The sequence below is a fragment of the Oncorhynchus mykiss genome, chromosome 19 (genome assembly GCF_013265735.2).
Source record: "Oncorhynchus mykiss isolate Arlee chromosome 19, USDA_OmykA_1.1, whole genome shotgun sequence".
NCBI lineage: Eukaryota > Metazoa > Chordata > Actinopteri > Salmoniformes > Salmonidae > Oncorhynchus > Oncorhynchus mykiss.
This window is the reverse complement of record NC_048583.1, coordinates 59,968,857-59,991,341: the sequence shown is the minus strand read 5'-3', so window position 1 is coordinate 59,991,341 and position 22,485 is coordinate 59,968,857. Positions and strand designations below refer to the sequence as shown.

General features: G+C 42.3%; 1 protein-coding gene across 3 annotated transcripts; it reads left to right on the top strand.

Annotated features, from left to right (window-relative positions):
- Window positions 1-1,521: 1,521 nt before the first annotated feature.
- On the top strand, window positions 1,522-22,050 carry LOC110498215 (zinc finger protein 11). 3 transcript variants are annotated; one of them, XM_021574847.2, is made up of 4 exons: window positions 1,522-1,921; window positions 15,334-16,020; window positions 18,246-18,435; window positions 18,807-22,050. In XM_021574847.2, exons 2-4 carry the CDS (start codon window positions 15,607-15,609, stop codon window positions 21,494-21,496), a joined length of 3,294 nt encoding a protein of 1,097 aa, XP_021430522.2. In that variant the 5' UTR covers window positions 1,522-1,921; window positions 15,334-15,606; the 3' UTR covers window positions 21,497-22,050. The 3 variants fall into 3 exon arrangements, with proteins under 3 accessions (XP_021430522.2, XP_021430520.2, XP_021430521.2); XM_021574845.2 differs by having other exon boundaries at window positions 15,334-16,035; XM_021574846.2 differs by having other exon boundaries at window positions 1,618-1,921; window positions 15,339-16,035.
- The last annotated feature ends 435 nt before the right edge of the window (window positions 22,051-22,485 follow it).

The following is a 22,485-nucleotide window of genomic DNA, read 5'->3' as shown; positions in this document are numbered from 1 at the left end:
ATAAATAAGTAATAAGAGCTAAGACACTACAGTTATGTAAGAGCTTTCGTTCCCCAGAACACTGCAGTGTAAGAATTGTGAAGGATTTGATCATGTTTCAAGTGTGTGCAGACGAACAGAGTATAATATAAAATGACTGAATGTGTTGCATTTGTGGTGGGGATCATGGTCCCAAGTTCCTGGAGTGCCCTGTAAGGGTGAAGGAAATTGAGGGGACAAAAAGTTAGTGGTCAATTGAATCTCTTGTGCGTGTCTCCTGACCCCTCCTGTCTCGGCCTCCAGTATTTATGCTGCAGTAGTTTATGTGTCGGGGGGCTAGGGTCAGTTTGTTATATCTGGAGTACTTCTCCTGTCCTATTCGGTGTCCTGTGTAAATCTAAGTGTGCGTTCTCTAATTCTCTCCTTCTCTCTCTCGGAGGACCTGAGCCCTAGGACCATTCCCCAGGAATACCTGACATGAGGACTCCTTGCTGTCCCCAGTCCACCTGGCCGTGCTGCTGCTCCAGTTTCAACTGTTCTGCCTTATTATTATTCGACCATGCTGGTCATTTATGAACATTTGAACATCTTGACCATGTTCTGTTATAATCTCCACCCGGCACAGCCAGAAGAGGACTGGCCACCCCACATAGCCTGGTTCCTCTCTAGGTTTCTTCCTAGGTTTTGGCCTTTCTAGGGAGTTTTTCCTGGCCACCGTGCTTCTACACCTGCATTGCTTGCTGTTTGGGGTTTTAGGCTGGGTTTCTGTACAGCACTTTGAGATATCAGCTGATGTACGAAGGGCTATATAAATAAAATTGATTTGATTTGATGATTTAAAATAATAGAAAAACCAAGTGATGCTAGTGGACACACCACAGCCTGTAGTAAATGTTTGCTGCCAGACAAAATATACCCTGTGTGTTAATTATTTTATTTAACTAGGCAAGTCAGTTAAGAACAAATTCTTATTTACAATGACGGCGTACCCCCAGACGACACTGGGCCAATTGTGCGCTGCCCTATGGGACTCCCAATCACGACCGGATGTGATACAGCCTGGATTCAAACCGGGGACTGTAGTGACACCTCTTGCACTGAGCTGCAGTGCCATAGACCGCTGCGCCACGACACTGCATTGCAATCTTAAAAAGCAGCAATTACATTATTTGAACAAATCTGGCAGTACAATCTCCTTCAGACACACTGCTTGCAAATGACGCACGTCCATCACACAAGGTTCAGGTTTATCAATTATTTAATCAATAATTTTTCGTTCACATTTTAGAACGCTCCTTACTCTCCTTACGCTCCTTACTATTTTAGAACGCTCCTTACGCTCCTTACTCTTCTGATTGAGTCCCACACCATCCGTGGGGATATAGCGCCATCTACTGTCCACATACTGATATTAAAATATGTTTTTGTTGAGTTCATTGCCACGGTTATAAATTGTACGCACAAGTCTCAAAGAACTCGAAGAAACTAGATAGTATTGTGGCTGCAGCAGAAAAGTTTTTGCGACTCAAGGATTGTACATCGAAAGACTTGCAAGGGGTACTGGCGCCGGAAGACCCGCCCATGTTCCCCTTGAGCATGCGTATGGATCAAACCAGTTTTATTGATTTATTTTGAAGTTTAGAACAGAAAAGCTGTTCGATTTATTAATTACATTTTTGTAGTTTTTTGGAAGTTCAGTTTTTGGGGGAATTCTGTTTCCGACCCGCATAGTATGTGGCGGGATGTACATTAAATTGTGTGATCGCCAATATACCAGGCACAGAAGAAGAGGTACTCCTTAATATCTTTCTAAAGAAGAAGAAGAAGCAGCTGCTACCGGAAATGAGTATTTGCTTGCGATCAGTTCAATTTGAGCATGGCAATGAGAGCATTTCCACGAGTTCGACTGATTTAAGATTCATACATGCTTAACGTTAATATGGTGAGTTATTCAACTAGCTATATACAGGTTTGTGCAAAAACTACTAGATATGTGTTTATTCGGTATGAATATGATGCACGCTAGCCAGTAGTTAGCTAACGTTAGCATGTCTTGTGAACAAAATGGGGGACGTGCTACTTACTATACATTGTTTATTTTTTTTGTGTAAATATGAACACGTTGTCTTAACAAAATAATGTAGCTTCAAATGACATAGGCCTATTGTTAAAATGATGCTGTAAAGGTATACACCCTAACATAATTCTCAACTCCATGATATGTAGTTCAGTAGGCGTAGCGATGAGTTCTGGCAGTGTCCTTCCTATACTTTACCTCCGAATATAAGTCGTCACACAGAATGGAGTTTTTTTTTTTAAACGATGGGTTGCAGCACCCAAAGAAAATGACGCCTTATCGCAGGACGAACAAAGGTACATAGTATCGAGTTACCGACTCGATCCCAGTATGCAAAATAAAAAAAAAGGCCTCCCGCTTGCTATTTGTTGTCTCCTTCGCCCAAGGCTATACATTCCTTTTCCTTTAAGACGTGATTTGCGTCTGACGGGGAACCACCACCCAGAGAACCGCAATAAGGCCTAAGTAAACCATCTAGCCACGGGTTAAGTTTTTAACTTTGACAACATCGGGCGTCTGTGTATTGGTTTGACTCCCTGAAAATAACCCTACCACAATATAGCCGGCGTCACCCAACAACCACAACTTTCCAGTCCACAAAGGCATATGTATAATCTCCAGCTCTACCAGACCTAAAGTGAAATGTGACCCTCACTATCAAATATTCTGAATCTAACGTTTCTGCACCATATTCCTGCTGTGTCGACAGTGATGGATTTCACCGCAGTCCTCTGGAACTTGGGTATATGGTGCGGTTCGGACAAAAGTTGGATTGAGGTTTATTTTATAGGGAGACATATCACTTTACATCTGCTAAGTAGAGTACCTAGAGATTATACATAAGCCTTTGTTGAAAATAAATGTTAATTTGGTGACAACGGCTATATTGTGGTAGTTTATATTCCATCGCCAGCCACCAGAACGATGCACAACTCGGGGAGGGAGGAAGGGGGGGGGGTCCAACCAATACAGACTCCAGTTGTTTCCCAAAGCTAGGTTAATTTGAAACACGAGTAAGGTATTTCTCTCCATATTGAACTCTGCCACCTTTTCAGCTAACTGCTGCAAGCTTTTTTTGTGAATTTGATTTATTTGGCCATTTTTCAAAACATACCACACAGGCGGACACAATGAATTTAAAATCATTTGAAGATGACACTGTGATACACCAAATAATTAAGTTTTAAGAATTATGTATGTGATTTATTCATTATGCCCTTTTAATAGCTTCCATTTTTGTTATTGATTTTTATATACTAGGCTATATTTGAGGCAATACCAACTGTTCCTTACAGGGTGTTGCTTTGTTGAAGAGATACCACTCCCCAAACGGCCTCACCCACTGGGAAGAAAACGGATCACTGTCATTAAAGCAGAACTGAACTCGAGAACCTACTTGTTGAAAACGGCATGTGTGACATCGATATTAGTCAGAAACATTTATTCCAGTGTAAAAAATTCACTTGAAAGTGCAAGTAGGTTAATTTTGGTCATGAAGTTAGTATCCTCCAAAAGTGATATTTGAGTACGAGAGGTCATCAGGACTTAGTTGAGGGTTGGGTTTTGATTTCAACAATGCCCACTAATATGGGATACACAGCTGCGGATTGCGTGATATCCAATCCTACCACAGAACAAAGACAGTTAGCCAGACAACAGGGCTCTACTCCCACTTTTTTCATTTTTTTACAAGGAGCACATGTGCACCTAAGTTGAAAAATGTAGGGCCACACAAAGACATTTAGGAGCACAATGGAGAATATTTCAGGTAATCAAGCTAGAATAATGCTAGAATCCTTACTTTTGTATATAAAAATCCCAGGTCGCACAGCAAAATATTTAGGCGTATATGCAATTAAAATGGTCACGCTTTACACCCCTGGACAACACATTGTAAATTTTTTAACTTGAGAAATACTGCACCAAACATCTTAGCTAGATTTTAAATTGTGACTAAAACATCCTTGAAAAAAAAACCTCAGGAAATCTGTAATTAATTGACATTATCATATATCCTTTACAAACCGACTTTATGAAACGTTGCCTGTAAAAATAAATATCAGGATGTTTTTTTTTAAGAACCCAATTCATAGTCCCATTGTTGCCGGCATAGGCCCTAAGCTTTTATTACCTCCCGTGCTCACGCTGGCAAGTTTAGAAGTGAGAGCAAACATGGGCCAATCCCAGGTGGACCTCTATTTAATAAATCCATTGAATATACATCATCCATAAAGAAATCCATGATATAATTCAGTCTCTGGTCTGGCTGTGCCATGAACATAAAAGCAATGGTTATTTGGTTCATTAAACAGAAGACTCACTTACCTGATCAGTCAACACACTTATTTTATAATAGTCTAATAATATAACAGGATAAAATACAAATAATATAGCTGACAACATTTTTAGCTACTTTCTGTTTATTATTAGGGGAAATAAACCCACAACAAAATGTATTTGCAAGGTAATGGTGAGCTTACAGAAAATGAGTTAAGTAATTCTCTCTGAGAATTGTAGAACTCCTGCATCTTGTCACAGGAAGATTTGGTCTGGTTGTTGTGGCAGTTCGTTAACCACAACGGACGTTACTGAAGTCCAGAGACTTCAACTCTTTTTTTTTTTTTTCATGTCTCTGCGACAAAGGAACTCCGTCGCAGCGACAATCTGAGTTTCCAGCGGAGTATAAGTTAAATGTTGTTTTGAGCAACACTTGAACATTGTTATTGTCTACAGCAGGGGATCATCAACTAGATTCAGCTGCTGGACAATTTGTTCTTGGGCCAGGGGGCGGGAATATAATTAGTGTAATTAATTAGTATAATATAATTAGTAAACTGCAAATTGATCACAAGGCAAAACGGATAATATTTGACTAAAACAATTTCAAACCTTGTTTACATTTGTGTATGATCGAGTTATGCGTGGGAATACTTGAACAGATTTCCAAAATTTAAAGTCACGTGGAGCTAATATATTGGTGTTTTTAGTAGTTTGTTCAACAATAAACATAGAAATAATAATCTAATCATGGGAGGTGGGGGAATTTGTCCAGCAGTCTGCTAGTTGGGGAACCCTGGTCTACAGAGAACAGTCATGTAGTTAGACCAAGTATAAACTGGCCTTGTTGGCAGAATAGATTCAATGCATGATTAATATAATTCTTGGAAGTCAAACAAATATTGCTGTTAGGTTGTAAATCACAGCTGGCCTGGAACATTGTTTGTTCTTAGGTTGTAAATCACAGCTGGCCTGGAACATTGTTTGTTCTTAGGTTGTAAATCACAGCTGGCCTGGAACATTGTTTGTTCTTAGGTTGTAAATCACAGCTGGCCTGGAACATTGTTTGTTCTTAGGTTGTAAATCACAGCTGGCCTGGAACATTGTTTGTTCTTAGGTTGTAAATCACAGCTGGCCTGGAACATTGTTTGTTCTTAGGTTGTAAATCACAGCTGGCCTGGAACATTGTTTGCTCTTAGGTTGTAAATCACAGCTGGCCTGGAACATTGTTTGTTCTTAGGTTGTAAATCACAGCTGGCCTGGAACATTGTTTGTTCTTAGGTTGTAAATCACAGCTGGCCTGGAACATTGTTTGCTCTTAGGTTGTAAATCACAGCTGGCCTGGAACATTGTTTGCTCTTAGGTTGTAAATCACAGCTGGCCTGGAACATTGTTTGTTCTTAGGTTGTAAATCACAGCTGGCCTGGAACATTGTTTGTTCTTAGGTTGTAAATCACAGCTGGCCTGGAACATTGTTTGTTCTTAGGTTGTAAATCACAGCTGGCCTGGAACATTGTTTGTTCTTAGGTTGTAAATCACAGCTGGCCTGGAACATTGTTTGTTCTTAGGTTGTAAATCACAGCTGGCCTGGAACATTGTTTGTTCTTAGGTTGTAAATCACAGCTGGCCTGGAACATTGTTTGTTCTTAGGTTGTAAATCACAGCTGGCCTGGAACATTGTTTGTTCTTAGGTTGTAAATCACAGCTGGCCTGGAACATTGTTTGTTCTTAGGTTGTAAATCACAGCTGGCCTGGAACATTGTTTGTTCTTAGGTTGTAAATCACAGCTGGCCTGGAACATTGTTTGTTCTTAGGTTGTAAATCACAGCTGGCCTGGAACATTGTTTGTTCTTAGGTTGTAAATCACAGCTGGCCTGGAACATTGTTTGTTCTTAGGTTGTAAATCACAGCTGGCCTGGAACATTGTTTGTTCTTAGGTTGTAAATCACAGCTGGCCTGGAACATTGTTTGCTCTTAGGTTGTAAATCACAGCTGGCCTGGAACATTGTTTGCTCTTAGGTTGTAAATCACAGCTGGCCTGGAACATTGTTTGTTCTTAGGTTGTAAATCACAGCTGGCCTGGAACATTGTTTGTTCTTAGGTTGTAAATCACAGCTGGCCTGGAACATTGTTTGTTCTTAGGTTGTAAATCACAGCTGGCCTGGAACATTGTTTGTTCTTAGGTTGTAAATCACAGCTGGCCTGGAACATTGTTTGTTCTTAGGTTGTAAATCACAGCTGGCCTGGAACATTGTTTGTTCTTAGGTTGTAAATCACAGCTGGCCTGGAACATTGTTTGTTCTTAGGTTGTAAATCACAGCTGGCCTGGAACATTGTTTGTTCTTAGGTTGTAAATCACAGCTGGCCTGGAACATTGTTTGTTCTTAGGTTGTAAATCACAGCTGGCCTGGAACATTGTTTGTTCTTAGGTTGTAAATCACAGCTGGCCTGGAACATTGTTTGTTCTTAGGTTGTAAATCACAGCTGGCCTGGAACATTGTTTGTTCTTAGGTTGTAAATCACAGCTGGCCTGGAACATTGTTTGTTCTTAGGTTGTAAATCACAGCTGGCCTGGAACATTGTTTGTTCTTAGGTTGTAAATCACAGCTGGCCTGGAACATTGTTTGTTCTTAGGTTGTAAATCACAGCTGGCCTGGAACATTGTTTGTTCTTAGGTTGTAAATCACAGCTGGCCTGGAACATTGTTTGTTCTTAGGTTGTAAATCACAGCTGGCCTGGAACATTGTTTGTTCTTAGGTTGTAAATCACAGCTGGCCTGGAACATTGTTTGTTCTTAGGTTGTAAATCACAGCTGGCCTGGAACATTGTTTGTTCTTAGGTTGTAAATCACAGCTGGCCTGGAACATTGTTTGTTCTTAGGTTGTAAATCACAGCTGGCCTGGAACATTGTTTGTTCTTAGGTTGTAAATCACAGCTGGCCTGGAACATTGTTTGTTCTTAGGTTGTAAATCACAGCTGGCCTGGAACATTGTTTGTTCTTAGGTTGTAAATCACAGCTGGCCTGGAACATTGTTTGTTCTTAGGTTGTAAATCACAGCTGGCCTGGAACATTGTTTGTTCTTAGGTTGTAAATCACAGCTGGCCTGGAACATTGTTTGTTCTTAGGTTGTAAATCACAGCTGGCCTGGAACATTGTTTGTTCTTAGGTTGTAAATCACAGCTGGCCTGGAACATTGTTTGTTCTTAGGTTGTAAATCACAGCTGGCCTGGAACATTGTTTGTTCTTAGGTTGTAAATCACAGCTGGCCTGGAACATTGTTTGTTCTTAGGTTGTAAATCACAGCTGGCCTGGAACATTGTTTGTTCTTAGGTTGTAAATCACAGCTGGCCTGGAACATTGTTTGTTCTTAGGTTGTAAATCACAGCTGGCCTGGAACATTGTTTGTTCTTAGGTTGTAAATCACAGCTGGCCTGGAACATTGTTTGTTCTTAGGTTGTAAATCACAGCTGGCCTGGAACATTGTTTGTTCTTAGGTTGTAAATCACAGCTGGCCTGGAACATTGTTTGTTCTTAGGTTGTAAATCACAGCTGGCCTGGAACATTGTTTGTTCTTAGGTTGTAAATCACAGCTGGCCTGGAACATTGTTTGTTCTTAGGTTGTAAATCACAGCTGGCCTGGAACATTGTTTGTTCTTAGGTTGTAAATCACAGCTGGCCTGGAACATTGTTTGTTCTTAGGTTGTAAATCACAGCTGGCCTGGAACATTGTTTGTTCTTAGGTTGTAAATCACAGCTGGCCTGGAACATTGTTTGTTCTTAGGTTGTAAATCACAGCTGGCCTGGAACATTGTTTGTTCTTAGGTTGTAAATCACAGCTGGCCTGGAACATTGTTTGTTCTTAGGTTGTAAATCACAGCTGGCCTGGAACATTGTTTGTTCTTAGGTTGTAAATCACAGCTGGCCTGGAACATTGTTTGTTCTTAGGTTGTAAATCACAGCTGGCCTGGAACATTGTTTGCTCTTAGGTTGTAAATCACAGCTGGCCTGGAACATTGTTTGTTCTTAGGTTGTAAATCACAGCTGGCCTGGAACATTGTTTGCTCTTAGGTTGTAAATCACAGCTGGCCTGGAACATTGTTTGCTCTTAGGTTGTAAATCACAGCTGGCCTGGAACATTGTTTGCTCTTAGGTTGTAAATCACAGCTGGCCTGGAACATTGTTTGTTCTTAGGTTGTAAATCACAGCTGGCCTGGAACATTGTTTGTTCTTAGGTTGTAAATCACAGCTGGCCTGGAACATTGTTTGTTCTTAGGTTGTAAATCACAGCTGGCCTGGAACATTGTTTGCTCTTAGGTTGTAAATCACAGCTGGCCTGGAACATTGTTTGTTCTTAGGTTGTAAATCACAGCTGGCCTGGAACATTGTTTGTTCTTAGGTTGTAAATCACAGCTGGCCTGGAACATTGTTTGTTCTTAGGTTGTAAATCACAGCTGGCCTGGAACATTGTTTGCTCTTAGGTTGTAAATCACAGCTGGCCTGGAACATTGTTTGCTTCCTCCAGCCATTCGGGATGGACTGTTTTCAATTGGTTAAAGCATTGGCAGGCAAGCTGTCCTAGCTACGCTTCATTACGGGTGGTACAGAACAACACATATCCCCAAAACGGTCTTGAACAGACTGAGGTACATTTGGTGGGATGTGGCTTGAAGCAGGCAGTGAAGTCTTTAAAGGACAACGGCCATGCCGACAGCTACACCCCCTCCCCCCGGTTTTGAACTGGCTGTTGAGAACACCACCGTTTCTGTTCAGTTGAACGCTGCCGTACTTGGTTTCGTACTGAACACAGCTCATGCACCATACCTCCACAGACAGGAAGCAGACAAGCAGTTGAAGGGAGTGTGTGCAAGCCAACATTGGCATCCATGTTTTGATTTAGCATCTTAACAATTGGATGAAATTATTTCCTGGCCACCGGTAGGCGATGCCACAGACTACAAAGTGGGGGAAAGCGTTTCTGAACAGGTAGACAAACACGGGTGTCGAACGATGTCTATAGTAGGTGGGCTAATGTTGGGATCTCTGTCTAGCTGTATATCTGTCAACCTAGACGGGTCGCTCAACTAGTGATGCACTGATATGACATTTTTTGCCAATAGCCAATATTTTCCTTGCCCCCCCCCCCCCCCCCCCCCCCATAAAAGATACCGATATTTACAGTTTTAGCGGCCTTTAAGCATTCTAGTACAGTTCAATAGTAACACACACATGGACACAGCGGTCTAAGGCACTGCATGTCCGTGCAAGAGGCGTCACTACAGTCCCTGGTTCGAATCCAGGCTGTATCACATCCGGCTGTGATTGGGAGTCCGATAGGGTGGCGCACAATTGGCCCAGCGTCATCTGGGTTTGGCCAGGGGGAGGCCATCATTGTAAATACAAATTTGTTAAATAAAGGTTACAACCACACTGACCAAAAGTTATTTTGTTGACATTTACGTATATCCCCATTACCAGTAGAACATAATCAAAACCAATTTCTTTCACTTATTTGCTGTGCTGTTTTGTTGTTCAGTCGTTTCATTCTCAACCAGGATTTCATCATGTCAAGCAGTGAAGTTTCAGCTCTCTCTGTCCATGGCCTCTCTCTTCATCGGTGCGCACTGTCACTGTGTCCATTTCCATCTTGTCCAGCTGCGTAGGTAACATTTCACGTAAACCCGGTTTCTTGTCTGTACTCGAAGTAGAGGTACTTGCATGGTGGCGACACAGTAAAGGGAGAATGTCACCGAATCGCTTGTTCTACGGTCTGTGTGGGCAGTTTTGTTGAGCAGGCGTTTCAATGCCGTGACCGAGGATATCACGTCTGCTGCAGACACAGTTGATGAGCTTATTTCTCAAGTCAGTTGTTCGAATGGCGTTAGGAGTGTGTTCATGTTTCCAAGTTTTAAATATGTTCTCAAATGCCATTGAAATGGCATCAGCGGTATGAGAACCAGCATATTCATGAGCAATACGACTTTCCTCAGTACGAAATCCTCAACGACCCACTGTGCTGTCAGACTCGATGCTCATGGGGCTGATATTGCTCGTCCAAATGTCAGTCGTGAGGCTAATAGCAGTGACGCTATTACTGTGTAACTTCGGTAGGGCAACATCTGAAAAGTAGTGCACTTGGTATTAGGGTTGTGTTTTGTGGAACATTTCTGTGGGAATATATGGGATTTAAAGCAAATTAATATTAATACCATTTAAATGTAATGTATTTAGCTTTGGATATATTTACCATATCATATGGAGACAAACATAAACCTTTTACCTTGTCATAAGTAGACATAATTGACAAATTATTAAATAGAAATAAACTATTTAGTTACGCATTGAACTTTAATTAAACGAGTTGACTGTTCACATGATTTCACTGACCAACAAAAGAAAGGGAATATTGAATGATCCCCAATGATCTATCGCATCTCCCAAAAACATTTTCAACGTACATACATCTGTAAAATGATGTTCAAGAAACTAAAGCTTTGGTTGTCTTCCTCTCAGGCTTCCATGTCGTCTCCCTGGACCTCCTCAATGTCCACCTCTTGAACATCAGACTCTGAGGCCTCATTTTCACTGTCACTTTGTCGTGGACATTTAGTGTATTTACCAAATCATGAGAGCAAACCACACACAAGTCAGTTATCACAAAGTCCATCTTTAATTATATGAGCTCCATCACAACCCTGTGACTCAGATCAATTCATTGTCTATCAATGAATTCTCTGAGAGTCCTTACACATTGCAACTGAGATCCTTTTATAGAAAAGACACACACAGCCAGACAGCATTGGCCATAAATTATCGTTCAGCTTTGTCTCCTAAACTATGTTCTTTTCTCAAACTCAGAACCATGAAACAAATCCTCACATCAACAGGCATATATCACATGCCCCCTCCTTGACAAGATCACAGAGACACATTGACTGGCACACAGACATTGTGGAGCCAAGAGATACACGCTTGACCTCTCCCTTCTCTGCGGCCCAAGTAACTTAGTCCTGACAGAGACCAGATGACTGCAAACCCGGCCACAGTATTATACAAAAATAAACATTCTGATGAGAATTAACTCACCAGCATATAATGAATATAAAATATCTTACCTATGTTACCAACCAATTCTGATTATTCCCCAACAACTTACCAACCTTGTTGAAGATGGCTCGTTGTCAGGCTCAAAAAGCCTCAAATTTTCCCGACTGGCCACCCATTTTTCAACCCTTGTATTGGTCAGCATGCTTTGGTGTGTGTGTTCCCTAACAAGGACCAGTTGCGCTCTGAGGCGGCTGATGTTGGTGGGATTTGGAGGATGATTGAGGCAACAGGGGAAAGAGCCTCAGATCCACAAAGTCGCTTCCGCCAAGTGGCTGATGAGATATGTTGGCACGACTTCCGTATTGCATCTCCATCCCAAAGCCTTTGCTTGGTAGTGTACTGCCAAGAACCTTGCCCTCATCGAGGCCAAGGTGGCGAGACACGGTAGTGAGGACACCATAGGCCTTGTTGATCTCTGCACCAGACAGGATGCTCTTGCCAGCATACTTGGGGTCCAACATGTACGCTGCGGTGTGTATGGGCTTCAGGCAGAAGTCTTCATGCTTTTTGATGTATTTCAGAACTGCAGTTTCCTCTGCCTACCACCAATGGGTGGTGTTGGGCAGCTTCAATGTGGTGCTCTTATTCTTCTCACTTTGCTTGGTGAGGTAGACTGCTTCTATAACTTGATGACCCTTCACATACCTAACCATTTCCTTGCCTCTCTTGTAGAGGGTATCCATTGTTTTCAGTGCCATGATGTCCTTGAGGAGCAGATTCAATCCATGAGCAGCACAACCAATGGGTGTGATGTGAGGGTAGGACTCCTCCACTTTAGACCAAGCAGCCTTCATGTTTGCAGCATTGTCTGTCACCAGTGCGAATACCTTCTGTGGTCCAAGGTCATTGACTGCCTTCAGCTTATCTGCAATGTAGAGACCTGTGTCTGTTGTCCCTTGTCTGTGCTCTTGTAGAATACTGGTTGAGGGGTAGAGATGATGTAGTTAATTATTCCTTGCCCACAAACATTCAACCACCCATCAGAGATGATTGCAATACAGTCTGCTTTCTCTATGATTTGCTTGACCTTCACTTGAACTCTGTTCAATTCTGCATCCAGCAAATGAGTAGATAAAGCATGTCTGGTTGGCGGGGTGTATGCTGGGTGAAGAACAGTCAGAAATCTCTTTCAACACACATTGCGTGTGAGCATCAGAGGTGAACCAGTTGCATGCACAGCTCGAGCAAGACATTCATCAGCCTTTCTGACTACTTTCCTCCATTGAGTCAAAAAACCTTATGATTCCAGGAGGACCATGAGCTGTTGCTATCGATAAGGTGTCTGATTAATCATTTTCACCTTGAATAGAAGTAGAGGGACAGAGGTTGCTTGTCGTGAGCAGAACTTTATGCACTTTGCCAGATTCTGCATATTTGTTGCATTCTTCACACATGATTTGGCACAGTATTTGCAAATGTACACAGCTTTTCCTTCTACATTAGCTGCAGTGAAATGTCTCCACACATCAGATAGTGCCCGTGGCATTTTTCTTTAAAGATGAGAAAAAAAGTATAGAATTCCATGTACAGAAATTATTAAGCAGTTAGATTAAACAATTCATTTTGTAAGATAAATGTTTTAAAATTAAACATGTATGGAAACAGGTGAATTAACACTCAGTTAGCAGGCTCAAGCAAGCTAAAAGCCACATGGTAGCAAAAACTAACTTGCTGAAATTGTTAATTATTAGAAATGATTTAAACACACTGCTGTAGGCTACTATTTACTAGTTAACAAAACATAGTCATATAAAATATTTTTAATCCCACCCAATATTGTAATCAAAATTTGCCAGAAAGCATGTAGTGTGGGCTCTATAGCATCTCATTAGTGTGCAAGATCTTGAATCAGCTGTACTGTACTCGATGGAAGAATGCAGAGGGTTGCAATTCCATTGAATTGGGGATAGTTTAACCAAAATATGCCACAAGACCTAGAATTGCCTTGTGTATCCCACAAAAAAGGTTCACCGTTTATAAGCAAACTTTTTTTATGAATTTAACTTCTCTCTGGCGCAGCTTCTCTCGACAACGTCAGGTGAAATTGCAGAGCTCAAAATACAGAAATAGTCCAAATAAAACATTCATAAAAATACAAGTGTTCTACATCGGCTTAAAGATTAACTTCTTGTTAATCCAGTCGCTTTGTCAGAGTTCAGAAAAGGCTTTACGGCGATAGCATACCATGATTTATCTGATTTATCTTTATTGATTATCTGAGGACAGCGCCCCCGCTTACAAAAGCATGCAAACATTTTCCAACCAAGTAGAGGAGTCACGAAAGTCAGAAATGGGCATAAAATGAATCACCTACCTTTTGAAGATCATCTGGTTGCAGTCACAAGAGTCCCAGCTACACAATAAATGTTTGTTTTGTTCGATGAAGTCCCTCTTTATATCCCAAAAACTCAGTTTTGTTTGGCACGTTTTGTTCAGTTATCCACTGGCTCAAAGGCGGTCAAAACATCCTTATAGTACCGGTGAAGTTCGTCGAAACATGTCAAACGATGTTTATCATTAATCCTCAGGTCGTCAATTGTCGAATCATATTTCAACCGGACAATGGCGTGTTCAATAGAATGGAAAAAGGATGAAGGGCATGCACACAGTCACGTGCGCAAATCAGCACTGCATGATTCTACAGTCCCTTGACAGAAAACAAGCCTGAAACCATGTCTAAAGACTGACATCTAGTGGAAGCCATAGGAACTGCAATCTGGGTCCTAACCCATTAGATACTCAATAGGCATTCAATTGAAATCCACCCACGTCAAAAAAAAATCCCACTTCAGTTATGTTATACTTAGACATTATTTTAACTGTTTTGGAATCTTTAGTGTTTTCTATCCAAATCTCGAATTATACGCATATCCTAGCTTCTGGGCCTGAGTAACAAACAGGCAGTTTACTTTGGGTATGCTTGTCATCCAGATGTCAAAATACTGCCCCACAAGCTCAAAGAAGTTAAGCAAATTCCATGGCTCAACTACCCATGAAAAATTTCCTGATTTATTTATTTTTTTTGTGTGTGTACCGGTGCTCGACCAGTCGGTGAAAGCCAACATCACCCACGACAGAGAACGGTTGATTGTCAAGGGCAATGAGTTCTATCTTGGCGTTTTTAATGGATTTTCGCCTTTGAGTTGTCTCGCTGAAATGTTCTTACTCTTTCAAATGACTGCTGGACTTGTTGACTGCTCGATCCACACAGCAGACATTGTGGGCTAGGTTAGGAATGCTGTGTTGCCCGTGTAGCGCAACATTTTACATGGCGTCATTACGTCCTGTACCTACGTTATATAGGTATGCACGTCAGCTTTGACATCGGTTTTGCACATGTTAAACTAGAGATCGGGCCGATACCAATGTTGGCTTTTGCAGATGATGTTGTCCGATTTCTGATATGTTCACCGATATATCGTGCATCCATACTATCAACCTAGACGGCCTATCCACCTAGATTATGGTGAAAATGAGATGGCTTTATGAAGTGATTTCTATCTCTGGCGGGTTGATTTGCATTTGAAAGCCCCGCCAGTATGAGCAAGTCTGCTGTCGCATCGCCAGAATCACTTTGGAGGGGCGCCTGCCTGCTGAGATTTCTGGGTATGGTGAAAAATGAGATGCATTTCATTTCCCCATTGTAAAGTCTGACTGGTGGCCCACATTAGATGGAATGCACATTAGAATGTACCCTTTCAACCCAAAATTGAATACGTCGAGGGATAGCAGAATTAAAAAATATATAAAAAATTGTAGGAGACTATTACCTCGTGCTAACATGTTGCTAATCAGTATAATAGTAGTGAATGTTTGAGTGTACTGACTACTTTTTTTTATAAACTCAGTTGGCTTACATTGAGTTTTCTTTGTGTGTGTGTGTTCTAATTTTAAGGACAGCAGGACATACTCATCTTGCTCCTCATCCTGATGCTGGAAACAGCACTTTGACTGATCTTCATGTGAGCACAGGCGCAGAAGAAAAGCTAGAGCAGGCAAGTTTTTGTATCTCTGGCGAGTTGATTTGCATCTAAAAGCACCAGAATCGCTTTGGCGGGCCGCCTGCCTGCTGAGTGCTAATCGGGGATTGTGAGAAATGTTGAAGAGTAACCAGCTGGCAAGTCATCATTTACCAAACTGACTATTGCCTTGTTTACCACGTGAGAAAATGAGTCCAGAGAGGGCAACGTTGTTGGATGACATAGCACTGAGTTTATGGACTTTAACCGAGGATAATTTACGTTATCTATGCGAGCGGTGTGGAATATGTGGCCGAGATGGGTCTGAAGTCAAAGGAAAGAGTAGACGCTCACTGCGTCGTAAAATACTGGAGGAATATTGTGAGAGTGCTGATTTAACAGAATCCGAGGAACAAGGAATGTCTCGGTTACTACAACTGAAAGAAGACATCACCGGAATAGAGGAAGAGGCTAGCGTTGTCCCCACGGGTCCCAGCCAATCAGCGACAGCGGGCAGCTCACAAGCATGTTGCCATGGAGAACAGAATGAAGTGGGAGGGGGTTGGTTTCCCAGCAGGAAGCTGGAGGCAGAGCCAGTTCCACACTGGCTCATTATACCACAGGTGAGAGTGAGGGGGGTGAGTATTCCGTTTATAAAGACTTGAACATGAACGGCCCGATCTGAATCAGGAAGGTTAACTGGGCCTCCGCAGCGTAGGTCCTAGCACATCAGGTTGAAAAATGGACTGTTAAAGGGAACTGGAACATAGAACCAGTGTCTCTGTTTTACCATATAAGTCAACTTGTTCACTCACACTTTCACACACTAACAAACAGGGTGAGGAAAACGGTGACAACCGACTGCTACCTTGCTGCTAACCTGCTTAACAACCGACTCCTACCTTGCTGCTAACCTGCTTAACAACCGACTGCTACCTTGCTGCTTAACAACCGACTGCTACCTTGCTGCTTAACAACCGTCTGCTACCTTGCTGCTTAACAACCGTCTGCTACCTTGCTGCTTAACAACCGACTGCTACCTTGCTGCTTAACAACCGACTGCTACCTTGCTGCTTAACAACCGACTGCTACCTTGCTGCTTAACAACCGACTGCTACCTTGCTGCTTAACAACCGACTGCTACCTTGCTGCTTAACAACCGACTGCTACCTTGCTGCTTAACAACCGACTGCTACCTTGCTGCTTAACAACCGACTGCTACCTTGCTGCTTAACAACCGACTGCTACCTTGCTGCTTAACAACCGACTGCTACCTTGCTGCTTAACAACCGACTGCTACCTTGCTGCTTAACAACCGACTGCTACCTTGCTGCTTAACAACCGACTGCTACCTTGCTGCTTAACAACCGACTGCTACCTTGCTGCTTAACAACCGACTGCTACCTTGCTGCTTAACAACCGACTGCTACCTTGCTGCTTAACAACCGACTGCTACCTTGCTGCTTAACAACCGACTGCTACCTTGCTGCTTAACAACCGACTGCTACCTTGCTGCTTAACAACCGACTGCTACCTTGCTGCTTAACAACCGACTGCTACCTTGCTGCTTAACAACCGACTGCTACCTCGCTGCTTAACAACCGACTGCTACCTCGCTGCTTAACAACCGACTGCTACCTCGCTGCTTAACAACCGACTGCTACCTCGCTGCTTAACAACCGACCGCTACCTTGCTGCTTAACAACCGACCGCTACCTTGCTGCTTAACCTCTCTAGGGTATGTGGGACATCCCACCTGGCCAACATCCAGTGAGATACTCATTATAAATATTCAGAAAAGACAACTGTTTTACAGAGGTTTAAAGATGAACTTCTTGTGAATCCAACCACGGTATGCGAAAAGCTTACCATACAACTATTTGAGAACATAGCCCAGCAGACAAGTCATTGCAAACAGTAACCAGCCAAGTAGAAGAGTTACACAAGCCAGAAATAGAAAGTTAATCACTTTGATGATCTTCATATGTTTGCACTCAGAAGACATTCATTTATTCAATAAATGTTCCTTTTGTTTGATAAAGTCTCTCTTTATATCCGAAAACCTCCGTTTTGTTTGCGTTTTCTTCAGTAATCCACAGGCTCAAACGCAGTAACAACACAGACAAAAAAAATCTAAATTGTATCCGTAAAGTTCATAGAAACATGTCAAACGATGTTTATATTCAATCCTCAGGTTGTTTTTTTGCCTAAATGATCTATAATATTTCAACCGGACAATAACGTTGTCAATATAAAAGGTAAACAAAGGCGCACTCTCGGTCGCGTGCATGAACAAGCTCTGTGACACGGCAGGGTCCACTCATTCAGACTGCTCTTACTCCCTCATTTTTCAGAATACAAGCCTGAAACAATTTCTAAAGACTGACATCTAGTGGAAGGCATAGAAACTGCAATTTCAGTCCTAAGTCAATGGATACTGTAATGGCATTGAATAGAACTACAACAGAAATCCCAAATTGATTTTTCTCAGGTTTTCGCCTGCCAAATCAGTTCTGTTATACTCAGACATTTGAACAGTAATGGAAACTTGAGTGGTTTCTATCCAAATCTACTAATTATATGCATATCCTTTCTTCTGGGCCTGAGTAGAAGGCAGTTGAATTTGGGCGTGCTTTTCATCCAAAATTCCAAATGCTGCCCCCTACCCTAGAGAAGTTAACCAACTGCTACCTTGCTGCTTAACAACCAACTGCTACCTTGCTGCTAACCTGCTTAAAATTTGAGTTCTCCTTCAGTGTGTGTGTGTGTGTGTGTGTGTGTGTGTGTGTGTGAGGTGGTTGTTTTTTAGAACAGTGAAGATTAACCCAACTCGCCTCTTTCTTTCAAGTCTGAGACCAAATGTACAGAGTCACTGGGTCCTGGTTGTGACGGTGGGCAGCAGGCTCCAGAGATGGCGTCTTGGCAGTCTCTAAAGAGGTTAACGGTGCTGCTGGAGGACTGCAGGTTTATGCCGGGCCAGAGAGTCAACATCAAAGTAGAAGAGGAGGAGGAGATGATTTCTGTCTTTGCTGATGATGGTATGAACAGAACAGAGTGCATTGAAAGTGTTTAGGGCATGTTTTCATTTTTTAAAATAAATGATGTATTTGACCCTGAATCCTTGGGTGTCTTGTCCAAGCGCTGGAAGGCAACTACAGAGGAGTTGGGAAAACACATGCTCTACAACATATCCTATCCTAAAGTTATTGATTCCTAGATATAGGAGAACTGTCTGTGGGGTCCCCAAAATACTTAATATAAGTAGTATTTATGCTGTTTTATTCTGTTTAATGACTCTTTTATTTTTTACTTTTTACATCTACTGCTAAAATGCCAACTGTGTTCAATTGAAATGGTCTAACTTGTTTCAGCAGCTGACGTTTTTTTTCTTCTGTTGTCATTCGTACAGGAAAGAGCTCAAGACCCCAAAAAGAGTCCTCAAAACCCCCCAAAAAGAGATCTCACAGTTCTCAACGTGAGAAGAGCTCCACAAAACAATCGAGTCTTAAACGGCACCTGCACTCTGGAGAGACGCCTCCCCGCTGTTCGGGTAGCGAAGAAAGTGTCTCTACTGTGACCTTGTCAAAGAGACCCAAGACAGTCCATCCTAAAGAGAAGTGTCAGAACTGCTCTGACTGCGGGAGAAGTTTCTCTTCGACAGGATGTATCAGGAAACGCATGCCGTTGTTCCATTCAGGAGAAAAACCCTTACACTGCCTAGAGTGTAGTAAGAAGTACACTAGATCAGATCAGTTGAAAGATCATATGGTTATATGCTCTGGTGTGAGACCTTACCAATGCCCTGACTGTGAAAAACAATGTCAGGAAGTATCACATGCTGTAGTAAAAAGTTCTGATCCTAATCACGTGTTAGTACATTCTGGAGAGAAATTGTATCAATACCCTTACCGTGAGAAGACTTGCACAGCATCGGACCATACTCAACAGCTGTACACACACACTGGAGAGACGCCTTACCGTTGTGCCGATTGTAATTCATATTTCGTCAATGCGTTACAATTTAAGAGACATAAGCAAGAGCACACTGGAGAGAAGCCTCACCTCTGCTCCAAATGTGATCTTTGTTTCTTTATCGAAGAGGATTTAAAAGCACATGAGACGATTCACACAGAGAAGCTTCACCCCTGTTCTGACTGTGGGCAAACATTTTCTACAGCGCGGTATTTAACTAAACACAAGCGGATACATTTAGGGATTAAGCCTTTCCGTTGCACGCAATGTGAAAAAGGGTACACCAATTCAGATCAGCTAAAAGTTCATACGATGACGCATACTGGGGAGCGACCGTACCAATGTGGTCAATGTAAGAAGAGCTTTAAAACCAAGCCCCATCTTAAATACCACCTGTTAATTCATGAGGTAGGGATGTTTCACCACTGCCCCGACTGTGATCAAAGGTTCTCCGCTGAGGAAACTTTAAAGGAACACATGCAGGTACACATGGGGGAGAAACCTTTCCACTGTCTGCAATGTGAGAAGAGATACAGTACTTCAGATGGATTGACAGAACATACGATGACTCATACTGATTCTGATGGGTCACCAAGTACCAGAAATGTAGGAGAACAATGTCAGGAAATGCATGCCGTCGAAAAAAGTTTAAATATTAATCCACGCCTGCAGGAACATTCTGTAGAGAACCCTCACCCTCATATGTGTCCTCACTGTGAGAAAGGTTTCTCAAAACAATCGTATCTTAAAGAACACTTGCTTTTACATGCTTGCGAGATAACTTCTCGTACACTGGTAAGGTATCCGACTTCCAGAAGATTAAAAGATCATCAGGCAAACTCGCCTATAGAAAGGCCTTGTATTTGTTCTGACTGTGGAAAGAGCTTTGCTCAACTACGCAGTCTTACTAGGCACCGGCAAATACACACTGGGGAAAAGCCTCACCAGTGCCCCATCTGTGAGAAGAGTTTCTACAGGAAATCTAATCTTCAACAACACTTGGCAGTACATGCTGGCAAGAAACCTTACCAGTGCTCTCATTGTGAGAAGAGTTTTTCAAGACAATTACAACTTAAGATACATATGTACTCGCACACTGGCGAGCAAATTTACCATTGTGCCGATTGTAATTCATATTTCCTTTATGCGTTACAATTCAAGAGACATATGCAAGAGCACACTGGAGAGAAGCCTCACCTCTGCTCTGACTGTGGTCTAACCTTCCTTATCGAAGAGGACTTAAAAGCACATGAAAGGATTCACAGAGGAGAGAAGCCTCATCACTGCTCTGACTGTGGGCGAAATTTCTCCTCGGCGGGATGCTTAAATCAACACAAGCTCTTACATCTGGGACACAAATCTTTCCATTGTGAGCAATGTGATAAGAAGTTCTCAAGATCAATTCAGTTGAAAGTTCATATGTCAAGACATACTGGAGAGAAACCATATCAATGTTCTGAATGTGATAAAAGTTATTGTCTTTCCAACCTCTTACAAAAACATCGGAGTATAACGCACAGGGGAGAAAAACCTTACCTTTGCTCTGACTGTGGAAAGTGTTTTGGTTACCGACACCAACTCATAGTCCACCAGCGAATGCACACTGGGGAAAAGCCTTTTGTCTGCTCTGAGTGTGGAAAACAGTATTCCAATACATGTGGCTTGAAGATACATCAGCGAACACATACTGGAGAGAAACCGTACCAGTGTCCCGACTGTGATCAATGTTTCATCCGGGTAGATTCCCTTAAACACCATCAATCATCAACGCATACAGGGAAGTGGCCTTTCAACTGCATTATTTGTGGAAAAGGTTTTTCGTCGAGCTGTGAGCTAAAAGGCCACATGCGCAGTCATAGTGGCGATAAGCCTTATCAATGCCCTGTCTGTGAGAAGCGTTTCACGCTCGCGGGAACCTGTCGAAAGCACCAGAAAACTCACACCGTGAGAGAGAAACCTCACGCCTGTTCTGAATGCGGAAAGAGTTTTGTAAATGTACAAAGACTAAAGGTACACAAGAGAGTACATACTGGTGAGAAGCCATACCACTGCTCCGACTGTGGGAAGAACTTCACTCAATTGACAAGCTTAAATAGGCACAAGGTCAAACAACACAAAAGTATATAGAAAAAAAGCAGACTGAGTGGCGCAGTGGTCTAAGGTACTGCAGTGCTAGCTGTGCCACTAGATATTCTGGGTTCGAGTCCTGCCTCTGTCGCGACCGGGAGACCCGTTGGCCAAGCGTCGTCCGGGTTAGGGGAGTGTTTAGCCGGCAGGGATATCCTTGTACCATCGTGCCCTAGCGACTCCTGTGGCGGGCCTGGCGCAGTGCATGCTGACACGGTCGCCTGGTGTACGGTGTTTCCTCCGACACATTGGTGCGGCTGACTTCTGTGTAACTTCTGGGTAATGTGGGCGTTGTGTCAAGAAGCAGTGCGGCTCTCGACCTTCGCCTCTCCTGAGTCTGTACGGGAGTTGCAGCGATGAGACAAGACTGTAACTAATAATTGGATACAACAAAAAGGGGTAACAAAAAATTGGGGGGAAACTGAACATGGCCAAGGAAAGCATCACTGCTGCTACCATCCAGTTCCTTCAAAGTCCCGCTCCTTGACTTTTTACACATTTTGTGTTATAGCCTGAAATTTTAAAAAATGTATTAAATTGAGACTTTTTCACACTGGCTCAGTGGAATTATGCTTTGGTAAAAATTTTACATTCATTAAACTTGAAAAGCTGAAATGTCTTGAGTCAATCATATTCAACCCCCTTTTTGTTATGGCAAGTCTAAATAAGTTCAGGAGGGAAAAATGTGCTAAAGTTTCCATGGACTCACTTTGTGTGCAATAATAATAGTGTTTAACCTGTTTTTGGAATGACTGCCTCGTCTCTCTCTACCCCACACATACAATTATCTCTAAGGTCCCTTTGTCGAGCAGTGAATTTCAAACACAAATTCAACTTCGAAGACTAGGGAGGTTGATCTATTGATGGATGGGGAAAAAAAGCAGACATTTTGAGTATTCCTTTGAGCATGGTGAAGTATCAGTACACCCAGTCACTATGAAGTGGTAGGTGTCCTTCCTAGCTCAGTTGCCAGAGAGGAAGAGAACCGC

Coding starts and splice junctions, on each gene's coding strand:
- LOC110498215 (XM_021574845.2), top strand. CDS start 15,607: ATGAGTCCAGAGAGGGCAACGTTGTTGGATGACATAGCACTGAGTTTA. Junction 16,036..18,245: donor CACAGGTGAGAGTGAGGGGG/GTGAGTATTCCG, acceptor CTTTCTTTCAAG/TCTGAGACCAAATGTACAGA. Junction 18,436..18,806: donor TTCTGTCTTTGCTGATGATG/GTATGAACAGAA, acceptor TCATTCGTACAG/GAAAGAGCTCAAGACCCCAA.